This window comes from Columba livia, chromosome 7 (genome assembly GCF_036013475.1).
Source record: "Columba livia isolate bColLiv1 breed racing homer chromosome 7, bColLiv1.pat.W.v2, whole genome shotgun sequence".
In the NCBI taxonomy this organism is placed as follows: domain Eukaryota; kingdom Metazoa; phylum Chordata; class Aves; order Columbiformes; family Columbidae; genus Columba; species Columba livia.
In genome coordinates, this window is record NC_088608.1 from 380,465 (window position 1) to 401,023 (window position 20,559).

The window sequence follows — 20,559 nt, forward strand, 5'->3', positions numbered from 1 at the left end:
TCTTATTTTTGTTTTGTTTTGTCGGGGTTTCTTGGCTGGTTTTGTTTTTGTTATAAACAGAAACTTTACTTCAAATTCTTTGTAAAGCTGCAAGTCACTTCCCCCGATGATCTTCACAAACTAAGGCTTCATTGATTTCAAACACAATTTTATCTTCTGTGTAGAAACTGTGATCAAGATACATGTCCATAAATGTGTTGCAGATTTAAAATACGTTACTACCTTGGTATTGATCACTGAAACCAAACTCACAGTTTAAAACCCATTCTTTAGCAAAATACAGTTAATGATACCTAAACTGTTATGTGCAAATTTCTGCATCACTGTACACAGCTTTGCAGAATGTACAAAAAGGAATCGTTCTACACCAGCTTTTCTTCTGTCTTAGACAATAAACCTGCATTTCAAGTCTGATTCACAACAACAGCGTGGACATTCCTAGGGACAGAGAATACCATAATGATGCTTCTGTTCAATGCAATTAAACGAGCCCTTTATATTCAGATTCTAACACTCTGACCCACAAAATATACCACACCAACACTAGGCACCAACTTTTAGAACCAGCGATGGTTATTTTTGAGCAAGACAGCAACAGACAACGGTTAACCCCACAGCGCCTACTGAACTCGTGGAAGAAGGCAGATACCTGTTCCTTCACAGAAGCCAGGATGGTGGTGGCCGTGGTCTCCAGCTCCATGCCTGGGCCCGTGGAAGGCTCCTGTGTCTGCCGCAGCCCCTCGTCCACCATGGGGGGCTGCTCGGGGGCTGGCATCGCGCCTGCGACAACAAGAGGGTAACATACTTTACATTTGGATCAGTGACGTTTAAGAAAATTCATGTTTTCAGGATTACAAATGATCTTTTTTATGAAACCTTTCCAAACTTAACCAAACTAGCAGAAAACTTTGTATTATTAGTATCAACATATATTGCTATCACTGTGCTTCACCTTCTCCAGTTGACACCAGAATTCCATACAGAACACGAGGGGTGGGCAGAAACTCAACAATTATTTTTTAAATACTGTTTTGTGGAAGTTATTAAAGTAGCAAAATTCAAGATGCATGAAAAATCCTAGGGTTAAATATGACAAATACCCAGGATCAGTAAAAGTTTACCACACGTGCAGTTTTTAGCATAGAAGAATGACATGTAAGAGCAGAACACGTTCCTGTTGGGAACAAACCATGGGAGACACTAATTATGGTAATAACAAGTTATATGGAACAACGCTTCTAGTGTTCTTTTGGCAAAAGAAGAAATTAAAACACCGAAGTTAAAGCAATTGCCCCGGGCTATGGATAGTGTGGAAAGGACAGGATCGGCATGCGGGAATGCGAGGCAGCACACTAACAACTCCAGGCAAGTCGTTTGGTTAACTACACAGGTCTCTAGTAACTAATATTACAGAGATAGCTACGAAATGTGTTTAATACTTTGAAAATAGCAAGTAGGTAGTATCGTTGTAGTTTCTGCACACATACCACGCTTTACTTTCCCTCAGAAAAAAAGAAAACAAAGCTTGTGAGGTCTAATATTAAAAGTAGTCAATATTTCATTTTAGATTTTCAGAACAAACACAATGTTCCCAGGGGACACAAACACGAACAGCAGCTTCCTTCCCTTCATTTCACACGGAGCAACTTATACTGCGAACAGTCCACAAGGCCGGGAATGACCCCGTAAGACCCGAGTCCTGACCTATTTTCACCATGACCGTCCCTCTCCACCACCTGCCTTCTACACGCCGAACCGGCACAGAGCTGACGGCCACCCTGACGGCACAGGACAACCTACCAGAGCAGCGGCCGTGCTGTGGAGCTGGGCGTTTCCGATTTAGCGGATGGGTAGCCGAGCTGACCCTCAGGGATCTCTCTGGGCCACCCCACGGGACCGACCGTCCCCTCGGGACGTTTCCGCAGAGGCCAAGCACAGACAGCGCGGTGCTGCCAGAGCACCTCTGAGCTACTACGGGCAGCCTGGGGCCGGGCGGTGGAAACCAGAAGAGAGGTGATGTGAGGAAAAGTACTTTTGTCATGTTTCACGTACAGCGGTATGAGCATCGCGAGAGGGACAAGGACTCTGCTGAGGCTCAAACCGCTTCAAGTGCATGAGTAGGTGGCCGTTATTAACCACACCACTCCAGGCTGCTGCAAGAGCTGGTAACATGGTTAATGTGCAGCTTCATATCAGCTGCTGAAGCCACAACAGCTTCAGAGAAACTAAAGTGAGGTGAAGGATGAGACGCAGGAGTCTGGTCACAGATCAGCTTCTACCTCTTGGATTGGAAAAATAAGAGCCGCTCCTAAAACCGCATTGGAGCAAGAGCCTCACTTGGGCTGAGTTACGTCTGGACAAGGGGCCATCCTGCCCTCATCGAGCGCCAGGCACCCCGGGGACCCTCCGGTACCCGTCCTCACGTGTCCACATTGCATCGGCCTTCTGGAACATGGGAAAAGACACTGCACAAACACCGTGCTGCCGGGTTTCTGAGGCAGGGTTGCAGAGGGACCCCTGAGCACGCTAGTTCAGCCACACGAAGAGCAGCTGCTGCTCCTTCTCCCCTCACCTTCCCACAGCACACAGCCACCGCCACAGCAGCACGAGGCCTGCCCACGCTGCCCGCGCCCCGCCCTGCTCCCAATGGAACCTCTCCCGCCACACGCGCAGCACCCAGGCCACGGCCGCGGCGAGGCCCTGCCCTCCCGAGGAGAGCAGCCGCTCTGTCCCCTCCCGCCACCATCCTGCCCCAGTACTGCCCGCTCTGTCCCCTCCTGCCACCGTCCTGCCCCAATACTGCCCGCTCTGTCCCCTCCTGCCACAGTCCTGCCCCAATACTGCCCGCTCTGTCCCCTCCTGACACCGTCCTGCCCCAATACTGCCCGCTCTGTCCCCTCCTGCCACCATCCTGCCCCAGTACTGCCCGCTCTGTCCCCTCCTGCCACCATCCTGCCCCAGTACTGCCCGCTCTGTCCCCTCCTGTCACCATCCTGCCCCAGTCCTGCCCGCTCTGTCCCCTCCTGTCACCATCCTGCCCCAGTACTGCCCGCTCTGTCCCCTCCTGCCACCATCCTGCCCCAGTACTGCCTGCTCTGTCCCCTCCTGCCACCATCCTGCCCACTCTGTCCCCTCCTGCCACCGTCCTGCCCCAATACTGCCCGCTCTGTCCCCTCCTGCCACCATCCTGCCCCAGTACTGCCCGCTCTGTCCCCTCCTGTCACCATCCTGCCCCAGTCCTGCCCGCTCTGTCCCCTCCTGTCACCATCCTGCCCCAGTACTGCCCGCTCTGTCCCCTCCTGCCACCATCCTGCCCCAGTACTGCCTGCTCTGTCCCCTCCTGCCACCATCCTGCCCACTCTGTCCCCTCCTGCCACCGTCCTGCCCCAATACTGCCCGCTCTGTCCCCTCCTGCCACCATCCTGCCCCAGTACTGCCCGCTCTGTCCCCTCCTGCCCCAGTCCTGCCCGCTCTGTCCCCTCCTGCCACCATCCTGCCCCAGTACTGCCCGCTCTGTCCCCTCCTGCCACAGTCCTGCCCGCTCTGTCCCCTCCTGCCACCATCCTGCCCCAATACTGCCCGCTCTGTCCCCTCCTGCCACCGTCCTGCCCGCTCTGTCCCCTCCTGCCACCATCCTGCCCCAATACTGCCCGCTCTGTCCCCTCCTGCCACCATCCTGCCCCAGTCCTGCCCGCTCTGTCCCCTCCTGCCACCGTCCTGCCCGCTCTGTCCCCTCCTGCCACCATCCTGCCCCAATACTGCCCGCTCTGTCCCCTCCTGCCACCATCCTGCCCCAATACTGCCCGCTCTGTCCCCTCCTGCCACAGTCCTGCCCGCTCTGTCCCCTCCTGCCACCATCCTGCCCCAATACTGCCCGCTCTGTCCCCTCCTGCCACAGTCCTGCCCGCTCTGTCCCCTCCTGCCACCGTCCTGCCCGCTCTGTCCCCTCCCGCCGGTCCTGCCTCAGCACACGGGCTGGAATGCTGCCCGGGTTAACCAACCACAACAAACACAGCAAAAAAAACAAACTGAAAAGGAAACAGAAACTAACAAGAAAAAATAAACAAGGAAACCGACACAGACAAGGAAACGGACACGGACAAGGAAACCGACACAAGAAACTAGAAGGGAAAAGGAGGATAACAACCATTTCTCCCCGTCTCTTTCCAGCCTCCGCTGCTCTGGGCGGCTGAGGGAGCCCCCGGGGGTCTGCCAGACCTGGCACAGGAGCCATGAAACGGTGCCACACGCCGCTTGGCTTGCAGAGCGACACCAAATGACTGACCAGCCAGATCTGCCTGCGTTTGGAACAACATTGCAATCCACGTCAAGACTGAGGTACAAAGGCTGAGCCTGGCACACACCTGGAGCCGCAGGGCCTGTTCCTGCCAGAGCAAGCTGAAGAGCTTTCACGACAGCAGCACCGAAAACGGGATCTCTCAGTTATACAACAGGATTTTTTTAAAGTCAAAGGTAAAGACGTAACTTCCAGGTTTTAGAACATTAAAATGTATTCTTTCAAGCGTTTACTTTTAAAGATCAACTTTTTCATCAAGCTGTAATAACCCAAAGAATAACAGAATACATGTTACAATTCCCTGGGTCATACCTGATTTTTTAAATCACTTTCCACGGCTCTTTTATGACTATAGCTCAGTGTTCAGGTTTCTAAATGGACTGTTAGATTTGCAAGCATATAATGAAGCAATAAAACTACCCAGTCAAGCTTTTCCTTCATTTAGGATTATTTGCCAAGTAATCAAAAGGCCGAATCTCAAGAACTCTGACAAGTCACACATGAGCTTCTTGCGGAAATGGGCTGCTCTCTTGTCCATACAGTGTCACCAAGGCTCTTATGGTCACCATACTGTATACCATGAAAAGAATTAAACTCCCAGCCAAAACCAGCACAACATGCCATTGTGGTCATAGTTATAACTTTCTGGTTCTTCCAAAGGTCTAACTATGGTTAAAAAAAAAAAAAGATAAGTTATGAGATACCTTAAAACACTAAAATCAGTGCAATATTTTTCCCATCAATATTTATTCTGTCAAGAGACTTCTTAATTTTCTTTAAGACACGTGGGGAAGAAAAGCACGGGATTTTTAACTTTACTTCAAAACAGTGACTTTTGGAAGCTTCTGTGATGTACCACAAAAGTATTACAAAAGGCAGTGCCAGCTCCTTCTAAGCTCCCACTTTCAAAGTGTATTGTCTAAACGAATGCCTACAACTGGACCAGCCACAAACCCCTGTGAAAACATGACCTAACGAGCACAGCTGTGAGACTATCTCTGTCTTTTCCATAACTTTAGCTGTCGATCTCTGCTCACCCCAACATCGTGAAGTAACTCTTCAACCTCTCTTTAGTAAATTTCTGTAACAAATCAGTCAAGAAAATGTACATCTGAACTAGTAATTTTTTGGAATAGATAATATACCCAATATTCAGTCTCTAATGGTAACACTCAGATGAAAACCAATCAGTCTAATTATTAGTGAAGATGCCAGTGCTAAGTGCACATCTATGTCAGTGTTAGGAGGTGTGATTAGAGCTATACGCTTCCTCACACGCAGTTGTTTTGGCTGCTGTCCTTTCGATTAACGCGTTTCTTGGCACGGCCAGCAGTGCTGTGACCTCAGTACGGTGTGCAGAGCAGACAGCGGTTGGCCGTGACCCTGCAAACCCTGGCGCCGTCAGACAAGCGCTCCCGCTCTGGCTCTCGGTGCCCCGGCAGCTGTGCGGGGTGCGGGCGGGGACGCGGGATCAGGACATGTCCCCACGGCCCAGCCCGCGCAGGACCCGTCCCATCACCAGCCTGGGCACCTGCTGGGGAACAGCACTCACCAGCCCAGTTCAGATTCTCATGGTCACGTTACAGGAATAGGAAATACCCAACGCAGGATTCATACCAGTCATCAGGTACGAGTAAAACTCAGGAGGAGTTAACAAGAAAACCTCTTTCTTCCTTGCGCAAGACTGGGATTTACTGGCTGAAGACACTTCCCGAGTTGCATTACTCGCTCCTTTGGGCACAGATAACTGGCTCATTGCTGGAAAACAAGCAGCCAGAGTTCACCCTCAGGAAAGCAGGTCTGTGGCTGTATGGGCTGCTCGCGCCCAGCTCAGCAGCGAGACCTCACTGAACAGGACACGGCTCTGTCCGTCCCTGCCTGTCCAAACCCAGTCCCCTTGGTCACAGCTGCTGGCCTGCCCTCGGGGAATGGGGCCCCCGCCTGCCCTCGGGGACGGGGCTGCTGCCTGCCCTCGGGGAATGGGGCCCCCGCCTGCCCTTGGGGATGGGGCCGCTGCCTGCCCTCGGGGACGGGGCCCCCGCCTGCCCTCGGGGACGGGGCCGCTGCCTGCCCTCGGGGATGGCGCTGCTTCCTGCAGCTGCCACTCTCCCCTTCGCCGCCCTCCTGCCCTCCTCACACCCGCCATGCTCTCAGCACATACCTGTGCTCCCTGTCCTGGAGCCTCCCACTGCTGACCCAAGCCCGTAACAAAGGTCACCAGAGGACTTTGCACTGAACAGGTAATAGAATTCTTATGAACGCTGCCAACTAGAATACAACAGACTGTAGTTCATGAGGGAAACATGAGAAAAACCATGAGCAACATCTCATCACTAAATATCCTTGTATTTATCTAGCTACAAACGAACTCAGGCAACAGGAGTAAATCACTGAAGACATCGGAGCAAGAGTCAATACACAAAAGAAAAAAGCTCCAGTAAGATCAAATCAGCTTGCTGGGATGTCGACATGTTATTGCACAAACATGTTATTTTCAGAACTCTACGTTTAAGCAGCAAGGCACATCTCCGCTCTTGGTCAAACACTCTTGTGGTATTTTGGTTTTCTTTTTTTTCATCCTTTACAGTATCTGTGAAAGTCGAAACCAAAACAAGACTCGCTACAGTTCCGCAGTTTTTAGATGAAGACGTGATTAAAATGTATCTGATTCTCTGAGTTACTCCCCAGGCATGTCAGCGCAGTTCAGGCACGAGCGGCTCCCGTTGGCTCCGTCGCCGCTCGCCTCCCCGCCCAGCTGACATTTACATGCTCCGGCCCGCTGAACCCCGACAAACCCTGTTACCCTACCAGCCTACAGCCACGGGCTTGCATGAAAAGAAAGCAGATGACAACTTCTCCACTTGCAAAGACGATGCAAGTCTGCAAAAGGTGGCTCGAAAGTTTACATTAAAAACAGGTTTAAAATTTGCAGATGCAGTAAGGCAAGACACTCCAAAGATCACGCTCTGGGCTGAGCATTCTGTTAAGGTATCACTTTTCTGTATGGACCTTAGTAGTGCAGAAGTTTTTTTCACGTGGACTTTAGGATGAAACCAGGGAAGTAAACATATTATCTGATGAAAACATGGAAGAAACTGACCTCTGTAATGACAAGTTTAATTATGACTGACCGACATAATTGTGCAGACTGAGTCCCTCAGTAGCACAGAAACCGGCGCACACCCGATGAGCCGCCCGAGCAAGGTGGAGATGCCCCCAGCTGCCTTACTGCCGAACGCACCGCCTGCCTCATCCCCTTTTCTTTCCAGGACACATTTTCCTCGCTCTCTCCCTGTATTTTTTCAAAAACATGCATGTCCAAAAGGTGTCTGGTGCTGTGTCCTTTTTAAAATGTTAAAAATTATTACCCTGTTTTTTGGACAACTGTATTTTTGCTGAAGTTCCTAGTAAAAGAGAGCCCTTTTTTTTCTGGCCGATGGCTACATACTTTAACTCCACTGCAGCGAGCAGGCAAGATTCTACATCCGCAAATATCCAGTTGTAACACGCTCATAAGATTCATATTTTTATAGCTTTCAAACTAACCATTCAACAGAAGAGATCAGACAGGTATGGCAAGACGACCGTCTTGAATAAAGACATATTTACGATCATCTCCTTCGAGGCCTGAGGCGCCATTTATAGCTCACCTTAGAAAAAGAAGAAAGGGTATCTGGAGAACATTCCCGCTTCCCAGATGTATGAAGTACCACAAGCTAATTGGCAATGAACAGTTTTCAGTAGTTTAAGCCAACAGGGCTCCGTGCCTCACAGACAAGACAAAGGAGAGCCCCCAGACGCGAGCGTTCCCCTTGGGCCAGCCCGGTCTGCAGGTGCCGTCCGCACGCGCGGGCCGGGGAGCCCCGCGGGACCCCTCGCAGAGCGCTGCTCGGAGCAGCCCCGGGCAGCGAGCTGAGCGCACGCCCCGCGCAGGGACCAAGCGCGGTCCTGCCCAGCGCACAGGGAGGCGGCGGCTGCGCCACCACAGATGGGCTTCGGGTTTTCCACACACGCCGGCAGGCGACAAAGACAGCCATCAATTATTCATTCAACCATTCAGAGAAGGATAAATTCTTAGTTTGGTGCTGAGATGTTCTCAATTAATTAAGAGTATTATGGCATTCAGAATGGACATGGCAGAGCAACACAACCCGAAAACCGAAGGGCCCAGTAACGGCAGCACAGAGCTGCCAAACGCCTGCGAGGGGCCGCGGCTCCGGAGCCACACGCTTCCATCGCCCGCCCGAGACACACACACACCGGCTGAATCTGAGAACACCCCCGGCACAGACACAACCACTACCAACAGCCGCTGGCATTATTCAATTTCCACTTACATTTTCTTCTAGCCCTGTAAAATTATTATTGAAGTATTACACTATACATTACTGCACACTAACTGTATGCAGCTATATGCCAACTGGAAGAATTATAAACCCAATTTTATTTTACATGCATTTATAAAAGTATGGTTCTCAAGTTTGTCATATAGTACACCGAATAAAAATATGATATAAGTATTTTTCCCAATGACAGAAATTACCAGCTAGAAGCACAATGTAAAGGCAGCTGAGGAGCGCAGGCTTCCCCAGGTCCCCGCTGAGCCAGCGCGGGTTTCGGAGGGCCGCGCTGAGCCGCGCACCGCGGAGCCCGCTGCACCCTCCTCTGCAGGCAGCCGGAGCGGAGCGGAGCGGAGCCGGGGCTTCACCCAGGACCCGGGCCCTGCGCCCCCAGCTCTGCTGGGGGAACCGCGGCTCAGCAACGAGAGCAGCGAGCAGCAGCTTCCAGTGCGGTCACATGGCACAAAAATCCAACTACAGCCCTGCAAAACTGGGACGTGATGCTGTTAAAACTTCTGCTTTTACCTGGCACACATTTGTGAGGTCTTTAACGCAACCTGTGATTTTTCCTACTCAGGTGACTACTATGGCAATACCAACTTCTTGCAGAATCAGGGAATACCACTGTTCTCTAATGAACACGGCTACAGCTTAGCAAAAGGTTTTACTAAACTGAAGTTTTATTAATTGCTAAACTGTAGTTTACTCTTCATTTTGCTCTGAAACAGAGCTGGACAGCAAAACTCAGTCTGCTGCTGAGAATGCTCTCCATGCAACCTTCTCCGTTTAAGCAATTGGATCTTTCTCCTGTTCTCCAAGTTAGAAGCTGAAAAAGGTGCAGATAGTAGCAAACCCTCCATGAAACAGACAACACGTGTCTGGCTTTGAAGAGCAAAATTACCACTACTTCAGTCAGTCTCCAATGCCCCGAAAAGCAGGTATCACCAGTATCATTTTTTCTGAGGTATCTTTTCTTCGGTTACCCTTCAAAACCGTAAGTGCCGGTAGCAGGATTACACAGACCTCCACTCCAGAGAGAACACAGTATTGCTAATACGCTACAAAGAGATGAAGATCTCTGAAACACCAACATTTACAAACGACGTGATTAGAGATCAAAGACAACTGAGTAACTTGAGGAAAACCATAAAACAAGGTGAGTGAGGTAATGTTGACAAATATAAAAACGATTTTAACTATTCCTATCAAAGTGAACCATATGCCTTCCCATCGTTGGGGGTGGAAGATAGAAGCATAACTACAAATGAGACTCAGGATAAAATGTTTGGCTATGCATGAAGACTTTTTGCACAAGTGCCATAAGGGAAAAAAGTCAGGTCAAGGATCCATTAAAGAACGTCAATAATTTTAAGCCCACTGTGAAACAGAGGCCCACAGAACCAAATGTGACAATTCAGTATCCAGCAACAAGAAAACTCAGGGGGACAGAAAGCTACAGACCAAAGCAATGAAGATCAAGCGTGGAAACAGTCAAGAAGGGAAACAAACACTGAAGGATGGCAAAGAGTTGGGTTTTGCTGGTGCTCGGTTCAAACAAGGATGTCCCAGCGCGGGTCCCGGGCGGCGTGCGCAGTGCTGCAGCGGCACGGCCGACCGCATCGTCCTACAGCTCTTCTACCAAAATGGCCCTATGATCATTCAGAGGAACTCAAGTACTGGTCACAACGTCATTCTTATTTCAACCTTCTAATTCCCTGCCTCGTATTCCAGTCTAACTCCAACTTCTGAGCAGGGAAGATGAAGCACACCAAACCAGGAACAGACTGTCTGCCACTGGCACTGCAAGCGTGAAGGAAAGGCAGGGGTTTGTCAAGAGATCACATCAAATCTACCTCATTTTGTTCTTCAACGAGAGGACTAGAAATACATCTGGACCGAAAGTTTTTGACGCTGCCACATGGCCTTTGGACAAATAGCCCAGATAGTGCAGGTGGGGACGGGTAACCACGGAACGGTTAGGAAGGTGTTACCAAAGCAGCAGTTGGTGGCTCACTTGCATTGAAAGAAGGCTGGGAATGGGGCTCTGTCACAGGCGCTGCCCAACAGGGTGAGCTGGGATGCCTGTAACCAGAGCACACGTTCCTGTGACAAAGGAAAGGGAAGGAAAGGAGGGGAAAAAGAAAAGAACAAAGCTCATTTGTCACTCCTGCTTCTTTTCCGTGTCCCACTGCGCTGAAATGCGTGATCTTCCCAGTCTGCTGGGCTAGAGAAGTACACCCAGTTTTGTGCACCCAGTTTCAAGCTAGATAACTGAAAAGTCAGAGAGAGCAACCAAAGCTATGCACGTTTTATGCAGGAGTTGCCTGTGTTTGGATACACAACAGAGACTACGGGCAACAGTGGGAACCGCTGAAGTGTTGAAGTCACTGCAGGACAGACAAAGCCATAATCAAGGATAATACCTAAAAGCCACTGCTCTCTTCTTGCCAGGTATCAAATAATATCTATGACATTCATTATTTAAGCGCTGCTGTCTCTTCTAAATGGGATATTGAGGTGCTCTCCCCCCTTCCAAATTCAAGCAAACTTTATTTTTTAGAGATTTTCATAACTACAGGTACTAGAACAAATGAAATGGTCAAGTTTATGATTTAGATGTGCCTGACAATTAATACTGACATATTTAAATAAGCAACTCTACCATCAGAAAAGTTATGAAATTAATCAGTTATTTTCACTGTGCTTTAACATAAAACTTAAAATGAGGAGTTTAAGACACATCTATCAAAAGCAAATCCTCTTAATAATATGAAGCAGTTGAAAAATTACATGATTTTAGGTCTTAAAAAGGCACAAGCATTAAGTACCGTTTTAGGGGATTTCCACTTTGAAGCAGAGAAAGCCTGCTCCTGCTTGCACTGTGCAAGCCCAGGAAAACCTCCGTGCAGCAGCTCAGGAAATAGGCTCACGGATGACAACAGCAGAAAAGAATGCACTCACACAACTGGCAAGGTTGCTGTTTCACGTAACGCTTAAATGGTCATTGTAGTTAGAGGCATTTCTTTTTATTTTTAGAATGTCTTACTTAAGGTCCATAAACATCTATACATTTCAGTGAGCCGATGGTGCCGGCGCTTTGTGAGCGGAGCAGGGAGGGCAGCGCTGCAGCCCCGCGGACAACGGCGAGACCGGCTGAAGGGGAATGGCCGAGGAACACCCGTGTTGCTGTGAGCAGGACACAGCCCCGCGGAGAACAGCGAGACCGGCTGAAGGGGAATGGCCGAGGAACACCCGTGTTGCTGTGAGCAGGACACAGCCCCGCGGAGAACAGCAAGACCGGCTGAAGGGGAACGGCCGAGGAACACCCGTGTTGCTGTGAGCAGGACACAGCCCCACGGAGAACGGCGAGACCGGCTGAAGGGGAATGGCCGAGGAACACCCGTGTTGCCATGGCACGAGAAAGGAGGGTATTTGTTACACAGATCACTTGTGCTGTCGCAAAACGAGGCATTTCAGCAAGGTGCTGTCAGCTGCTAGTTATCTCTCCAACATCCCGGACGGCGGGATAGATCACAGCTGCTAACTGGATACCTACGGACCTAACTGCACTTTTTGCCTTTCTATTTGAGAGAGACCCCACTTCAAATCCAAACGTTTTAAAGCTGAGCTTTTCCGCAAAGGCGCAGAAGAGGTTCCACAGAGGGTTTGACCCCCTTTGGTTTTTCTTCTGAAGTTTGCCTAGGGCACCCTGTGCTAGTTCAGTTCTCCTGCCACCAGACCAGTGCCAGGGCAATGTTAACGTGCCCAGCAAAGGAGGGGCAGGAATAGGCTCCAAAATCCACCTTACACTTGTCTCATTTAAGGGAAGCATATAATGCTCCACTTCTTTTGACAAACGAAAGCACAATAAAAACTTAATTTAAAATGTCCACAAGGTACAGTCTGCATACAATTATTTCTTCAATAACATTTTTGAAGAAATGTCTTCCTTACAATGGCAAATGCAGCTTGTAACTTGTTTCTCTACAGTAGTGCTGTTGGTTAACCCCAAACAACTGCCAACACACCTTCTAGTGAACACTGTTCCAATCTTTTTGTATATGTTTTAAAAATAGACTTCAGCGAGGCTGTTAATGCAGACTCGGATCAACATGTCCAAATACGGGAAGGGAAACATACACTCACATTCTACCTTGTCCCATTTTTATCCGGTTTCAAGACCGATGCTGCTGCTTGTCAACATCCTCTCGTGAAGCCGCAGGAAGGACGTGCCCAATTTTGTCAGCTACACAGAATAAGCCAGAAGTCCCTTTGCTTGTCATTTACAGCCACCTTAAAAGGCAGCGTCTACCGGCAACCGAACTGCTGGAGCAAAGTGCCCGTGTGCTCTGCAGAGCTGCTGTCCTCAGCCGAGCGGGACGCGGCAGCGCCGGCTGTGGTGACACAGACACGGGAACCGCGCCAGGGCGGTACCCAGCCCGGGACAGCCCGGCTTCTGCCAGGAACGGCCTGCCCGCCCGCTGCCACGGCACCACCAGTGCCGCAGACAGCGCCTGGCACAGCAGGGGAGCGCGGCCACCGCACCGCCAGGGACAGCGCCTGGCACAGCAGGGGAGCGCGGCCACCGCACCGCCAGGGACAGCGCCTGGCACAGCAGGGGAGCGCGGCCACCGCACCGCCAGCATGGCCACCACACCGCCAGGGACAGCGCCTGGCACAGCAGGGGAGCGCAGCCACCGCACCGCCAGCGCGGCCACGGCATGGTCAGGGGAGCCACCACACAGCCAGGGCGGCCACGGCACCACCAGCACAGCCACTGCATGGCACGCCTGTGCTTCAGGGCTCAGAGCGATGCCAGCCAGCCCACATCTTGGAGGAGCCAGTCTGAAGTTCTTTCAAAACCGAGGTCACCACCATCACCACTGTCCTCAATAGGAATTAGAAATATAAAGCACTTAAAGAAAGGAAAATGTAGCAGAACCAGCACGGGACAAAGCTCAGACATGAGGTTGGCTACCTGTTCCACATTTGTCACCAACTAACACCTCAGAGGGGTGGGCTGAGCCTTTAGACCTCATTATCCCCAAGTAAGCCTTCATGAACATCAAACAGTTTATTTACCGGAATGGCAGGATGAACTTCAGGTTTGACACCGAATTCTGAAGAACCAATGATCCACCCTCACCGATGACCTCTTTGCAAAGCATGGAAAGGCTCGTGTCCATGCCCAGTATAGCATGCTCAAAGCTACCAACTTTCAACAAAAAAAGCCTTCCTTAATAAACTATTGATTTGGTGTCTTCACAAAAGACTTTTCTGATATTTCCAGTTGATTAGTTATCAACTCAATCCATTGATGAACTGTAAGACCCACAGACCCAAGCAAAATTCAAAAGATGAGAATAGTCAGGTTACCAGCTTTCAGCTTCAGAGGGAAGCCATCTCTCTGGAGACTGGTCATTCTGGAACTGCTGCTCCTCCTGTGAAATGGGCAGAGCTCACGGCATAACCATTCACAGCTCTCAGCGCACCTCCAACAGCAGAGCGGAGCTCGCTGCGGGCAGTGGCCACGCAGACTTTGGTGGGGAAACTCCACGGGAAAGAAATGCCACTGGAAGCTTGGTTCTATAAGACCTACCTTTGCTAGACATTGACTAATGCATGATTAATCATCATAATGATGGGGCACAGGTATTCATTTCATGGACATGGTGACGAAAGAGCAATTAAACCCACATAGAAGATTACATGCTCAACAAACCCGAGCCTGAAGTCAGAACAGAAAAAAAACCTGTTGCTGAAACAGCCATGGAGCACATTGTTATGGATTGATTTAAATGTTAAATGAAAGGATCATTTAAGTAGGCAGACCCGTGACTGGAGCCATCCATTTGGGAAGAACAGATCTTATGGAACAGAAAACAAGGCGGCGGAATGCAGCAGCTGAGCTCAGCAGCGCTGTCTGATGCCGCTGCTCCAGATAAATGTGTCCGGAGCGCTGGAGGGGATGACTCACGGGTTCACGCAGCGTACACCTGGGCCAACAAAGCACTCCTTATCCGGGAAGCAAACCGACCTGAAAGGAGATCTGAGTGGAAAAGTAGAGCACCCTAAGGGCAGAGGACACAGCTACAGAGCCGTGGATTTTGAAAACTGTTGTTTTGTTTTCCAAGTCAAATATTAATGGAACTATGTGAAAGTTACAGACAAGCCAAACAAGACTGGCTAGAACAGCAAAGAAATTCCAAGAGTGACAAAAACACTTGTTTGTAGAGAAAACACGGCCAGGTAGTACTCTGCCAGGTACCCCAGACAGAATAACCTCACGTGGTCTCTATTTGAAAATGATCACGGTTTTGTATTCAGCCTGTTTGCGGGAAGGAACACAAAAAGTAGCGTTAACGAGAAGCTCCATCTGGTAAGAAGCTCCTCCAGTAGAAATTCTCTCGTGACTGATCACGCTGAACATCGTCAGAACAGCCGGCCCTCACACGTGCCCCAGAGCTGCGGGGCTCTGGGGGCACGGGGAAGGCGCGTTGTCGTGGAGAGCGCAGGGGCTGACCCTGCTGCTGTCCTGGGCCGCACGGCACAGGGGAACCCGCGGGTTTCCCAGACAGACGCCGAGCTCATCGCGCAGGAGGCCTGCGGAGCAGAGCACGGGCCGGCTGGCTGTTCTGTGACATGGTCATGCCAGGGCAGAACACACCAAAAACACACAGTTCCAAAGTATTGCTTCCATTCTCATGAAACACAGATTAACCCGGAGTCTGGCACAGGCCTTGCTTCTCACATCTGCAGCTGGTTGTGCTGGTCTGACTGAATTAAAAGGCTGTCATGATAATAAATGGACCAAACCTTCCTCTGGACAGGCAGAAACCCCACAAAACAGACTAAGGAGACACTGTTTTCTGTGAATGCTTGGGGGTAAAAATGAGGATAAGGACACGTTTGAAAGAAGACCAAATAGGTCTTAAATGACAATAAAGAAATTGATCTCTAAAAATATAAATGGGGGAACCTCTCAATCTAATGAACATCCTCAAAAAGTGAAAAATATATATGGAATTTATTACCTGAGAATACAATTATTTGTGGCTATTTTCCACACAGTTGTAATTGCCCTGTTAGGATCCTTAGATTGGATTCCTATCATATCAGTATATCCAATTTGTTATTTCTTAGGGCAAGAGGGCACACGGGTGTACAATAAAATCCTATCTGCCACAGGGAAGGCCGAGCCCACTGCAGGCGCACGGCTGACGGAGCAGAGCAGCCGGCCCCTCCGGCCGCGTCGGCAGCCAGCACCGGCTTGGGTCACATCCTGCCGCTGCTCTGCAACTGGAAAACGTTACAGTCAAACCAAGGTGATTCGCTTCCTTGCTTTCCTTCCGTGGTAGGGTCATTTTAATTAGGGCTCTTGAATAAAATATACATAAATAACTTCATACAGTAGCTAAACTCATTAATAATCACAGCTATTACTACATTTAGAATCTATCCATAGCACTGTAACAATGCCAAATACGTCTGGACATCCACTGGATTTTGAGAGTCACACACTCAGGTTCCACCATGTCTAAAGGTACGAATTGGCATTTGAAAACAATCAGTTCAAGCCACTGCGTCTCCTTCTGCTGGTTTTATGGTAAGACTTCTGCAGGCGTACTTGTGCCATGGTGAACAGCACCTTACACCTGGGGAGCAGCTGAACGCCCGCTACCCAAGTCAATCTGCACAGGGAAGTCACTATGCTAATAGAAGACAATGTACGAACCTACACATAAATCCTACCCTGTGCAAAGTTCCACAGCACATATTCTTTCATCTAGATGAAGAAATGATCTTGATGAGGCCAGGGGAGAGGCACAGTCACCGCATCTCTCAACACACGCGTTGAAATAGAAAAGGCAAACCAGAAATAAAACCAGACACTAGCAGCAGGTCACGCAGTGTCCCTAGGTCACTGCCAGGGAACTGGGCAGGATTCATTACATTGGACACTAGCTCTGCCTTTCAGGAAAGGCTGGGCGAAAAGATGCTGTGCACCTGCAACCGAAAAGGCAAAGTTTGTGTTCGCACACCTAAGAAGTCACGTTTTACAAATTTAACCATCGCATCATGAGGCAACATCACGCCAGCCTGTCTCACGCTCATGTTAAAAACTGGTAAGAAGTCTAAACTTTGGAGCATCCAGGGTGGTCCATCAGTGAGGTTTGAAAGGCAAACTGAGTCACCAATACTACTGTTAAGATAGCTGCTCGCTCCATGCACTAGAGATTATTAAATGTAGTAAAAATAAGAGGGCATTATATTTCAAAAAATAGCGTATCCTCCGTTATACCCATCGTCGTCAGCTTGGATTGTCCTGCCTCAAACAGAGAATGAGAAAGCCCAAATACCAGCTGCACGCGGTAAACGCAGCGAGGCCGCAGCGCCCCACACGGGGCGCAGCTGGTGTGCCCCCGGCCGGGCCCAGAACAGCGGCCGCGGGAGGGCGCGCTGCTGTCACCCCCGGGTTCCCCCACCACACGACAGCTTCCAACCCAGTTACCGCATTCCGCTGGGTTATGGGAATTTGATGCAAAAGCAGATAAAAAGACCAAACTTGTAAAAAAGACCCAATCTTCCAAAAGGTTGTGTAAAACGAAGGAGAAATATTTTGAAGGAACACAGAATATCAGCTATTTCCCAGGTGGTTTTTGCCCCATATTCTGTAAAGCATCTTCTTTTGAAACCTTTAAATACAAGTGCCAGATTCCTGCAACAGAAGATGCTGAAGAACAGTAGTTATTAATCTGCTGTCTGGAACCCAGCTGCATTCGGAAACACAGGCCGAGCGAGCCAAAGAGTTTTGTATTTCAATAGACTACACAATTCCGTAAGGATTTTCACCTAATGTCTTAGTTTAAGAAATCATAAAACACACTGACAAGTGTAAATACAAAAGAGAGCGGTACAATGGGAGGGTTGACAAAAGCTGGAAAAATTAAGAAAGTTAAGAAGATCCTTTAATTATCACAAGTACATCTTTGCTGTCCCTCTGTTCGAGGCTCTTACAAACTGCCAGAGCAGAGGCTTTGAAGTTAGTTGTTAATTAGTTAATGAACGTTAGTCGATGACGTTGCAGGGGCTTCACGCTTGGCATTTATTCATGCTGGGGAAAAAGGACACAGCACACTTGAATTTCTAAAGCTGGAAGGCGCCCTTCACCCCAGAGCGAAGCCCCCACGGGGCCGCAGCGCAGCGCGGCAGCAGCTGAGCCGCAGGGCAGGAGCAGAGCGGGGCCAGGCAGCCCGGCCCCGGCCCCGCGCGTCCAGCCGGGGGCTGGCCGGGGACACGGACACGTCACGTACTGCCAGAGCGCAGCCGGAGCAGGCAGGGGGTGTTTGCCACCCAGACAACAGCGCCAGGATTCGCCAACCGCCCGCTTGTTCCAGTGAACCTGGGGGAAAACGCTCCCGCAGGATCGCACAGAACCAAACATCCGTTCAGGGGACGCATGAAATATTGAAGAAGTTACACGTGTTAGTAGCTCTTGATTCTGTAACAAAAGACTTGTGTACAAGAACGCGTTTGACTGTTGGACTGTAGGACAACGCATTTCTGAGCTGTTTGACGACAAAACGTGACTGAAGGAGACGCTGCCACGAGCTTTCACACAATGACTTTGTGCTGAGGCGCGATCAGTCCCAGCTTCCGTTCACACGGAAAACCGAGCGTCCACACCTCTGATGGCAGAAAGCGCCTGCATAGCAAGACCTTTGTTTTCACAACACGCGAGTTTGAGAACCATCCATCGAGAAGGACGTTATTCAGTGAGCAGCGGGAAACAAGCCTGAGCACGGGAAGCTGAGGACTCACGGGTGCGCGACAGAGCTGCCAGAACAGCCCTTAACCCACCTGCTCACAACTGTTCCTACGGGTGACAATGCGATATCTGCACTACTTGTATCGATGCATCCTGACAGCACAAGTGCATGTAAATCAACTAGTCTACCAACCTGGTATTTTTCCATCAACCATTCCAAACTGCAAAGACATGCACACAGGACTAAGTAACCCATAAACGAGCTTTTAATCAGTGGATCTTATTGAAACATAGAATTTGAACATGTGGAAATCACAAACAGCTTGCAATGCTATACACACAGCATTATTTTCAGCTTTCCGGAATAAAAATTATCTGGAATATTACCAGAGTAAAATACTTTTGTTGTGTTGTAATATGATTCCTGTGATGCTTTGAGATGAAGGGAAAAGTCTGGGAAAACTGCAATAACTTGAGTTTTCCTTGCTGTCTAAAACAATTTCTATTTCAAATTTCAGAGCTTCTGCAATATATTAATAAACATTTACGTTATAGAATAAATCCACATACTGGTAATACAAGACAATTTAATAATACAACACAAAATAATACAATTAGCTGCATCACTAAAACAGCATTTGCTCAAGTTCAAGTAAGTCAAGGCTTTCTAAACCTGATGAACTACACGCTCCCTAACAGATGTAAGTTGTGATTTAAGGTGCCTTCTTTCACATCGGTTACAGTATAACAGATAGAAAACACCACGATGAACACCAGCGAACACATGAAGTTTACCAGAGAGCGCTGTCTCCCTGCACTGTGCGAGTGCGCGCCCGCCCGCTCGAGCGCCGGAGCGGCCGGCGGGGGCCCCGCGCTCTGCCCGCTCCCCTAGAGCGGGGTAGCACGAGCCCCAGGCGGCGCCCTGGCCAGCGTGCGCGGCGGCCCGGCCCGGCCCGGCGGCTGCCCCTGTTGGGTCAGAGCTGCTTCTTTGGCTTTCGTCTGTTTTGCTTGGATTTTGTTTGTTTGGGTTTTTTTAATCGATTTTATTTCTGTCTCGGGACATGACTTGGTGAATTTCTTCTGTTGTTTAGAAGTCAACTCTGTGTTCCACAACAATAGCAAAAAGCTGTCTCAGTACTGGAAGACTGACCACAGCAGAAGAAACGAGCACCCCCCAACAGGCAGTGCCGCCCACCAGACCTCCCAACCTCCCTAAAATATTCCCAGTCTTCGAACCAGTTTGTGTGTCACTTTCTATTCTGTAAAGAATGAGAAACAATTAGTTTTTTAAAAGTATCTTCTGGAAAAGAATGTATGTAATTAGAGGGAAATCTTACTCATCTCGGTGCGTGCTGTTGCTGTGATTTATGCTAAGAAACAATGGCAAAACTGAGAAAACTTAGTAATTCTCTTACTGGGTAGTCCAAACAGGACAGAGAAAACAGACACGTCTCCCATCTCTAGGCCCATCTAAAATCTGGGGTTCGGTGCTCCTTCATCTCTCATTTGAAACATAAACACGCTCGCAGAAACAAGCGATGCCTTGTATCAGTCATCTTGCATGCCGATATTTTCTGCTCCAGCTAAAATACGGCACTGGCTATTTTCATGACGTTGGTTGTGAGGACTAAGCCCGATACGAAGGATACAGAGCAGCAACAGACGGCAAATTCTGCAGCGTATCTTCAATTAAGGCTATATCAAAGAACAGATACCAAGAACTCGGTATCACTCCTGGCTCACAAGCACCCTGGATGAAGGCATATCCTACAAAAATCATGTTCTTGATCTCTTCTCCTCCACTTGTTCCACGTGTTTTACTCTTGCCTTTCTGCCCGTGAGCTCTGTGGAGCACGGCTTTCCCTCGGCTCCATAGGAGGGAACACCAGTTTGGAGATTAGGCACTCTGACAGTACAAATGGCATCTCCTTTCACTATGGGCTATCATTTTGATATTGTTGTCTTATTTCTTAATAACAAAATGTGGCAGTTTGTTCCTAAACAAAAACAAGACAAGAATATTAGCTCTTTCTAAGATCAGTCTCCTTGTTTATCGTTAGACAGCACAAGACCTGCGGAGGAATCAGGACAAGACCGTGACCAGTGTCACACGAACATCTGTACACAGAACCGCTCCAGCTAACACTCCAGCA

The 20,559-nt window shown here is 49.4% G+C and overlaps 1 protein-coding gene across 10 annotated transcripts in view; it reads right to left on the reverse strand.

The window, feature by feature from the left end:
* The window catches only part of PKP4 (plakophilin 4), a 70,754-nt gene that overhangs the window by 43,839 nt on the left and 6,356 nt on the right, over positions 1 to 20,559 (reverse strand). For 5 of the 10 annotated variants that reach the window (XM_065070106.1, XM_065070104.1, XM_065070109.1 and 2 more), the window contains one exon: positions 650 to 780. In XM_065070106.1, coding sequence (XP_064926178.1) covers positions 650 to 775 — 126 coding nt within the window. In that variant the 5' untranslated portion in view covers positions 776 to 780. Of the gene's footprint in view, positions 1 to 649; positions 781 to 12,783; positions 12,964 to 14,013; positions 14,033 to 20,559 lie in introns of those variants that run through there. The other 5 variants (XM_065070102.1, XM_065070103.1, XM_065070100.1 and 2 more) reach the window with 2 other exon arrangements.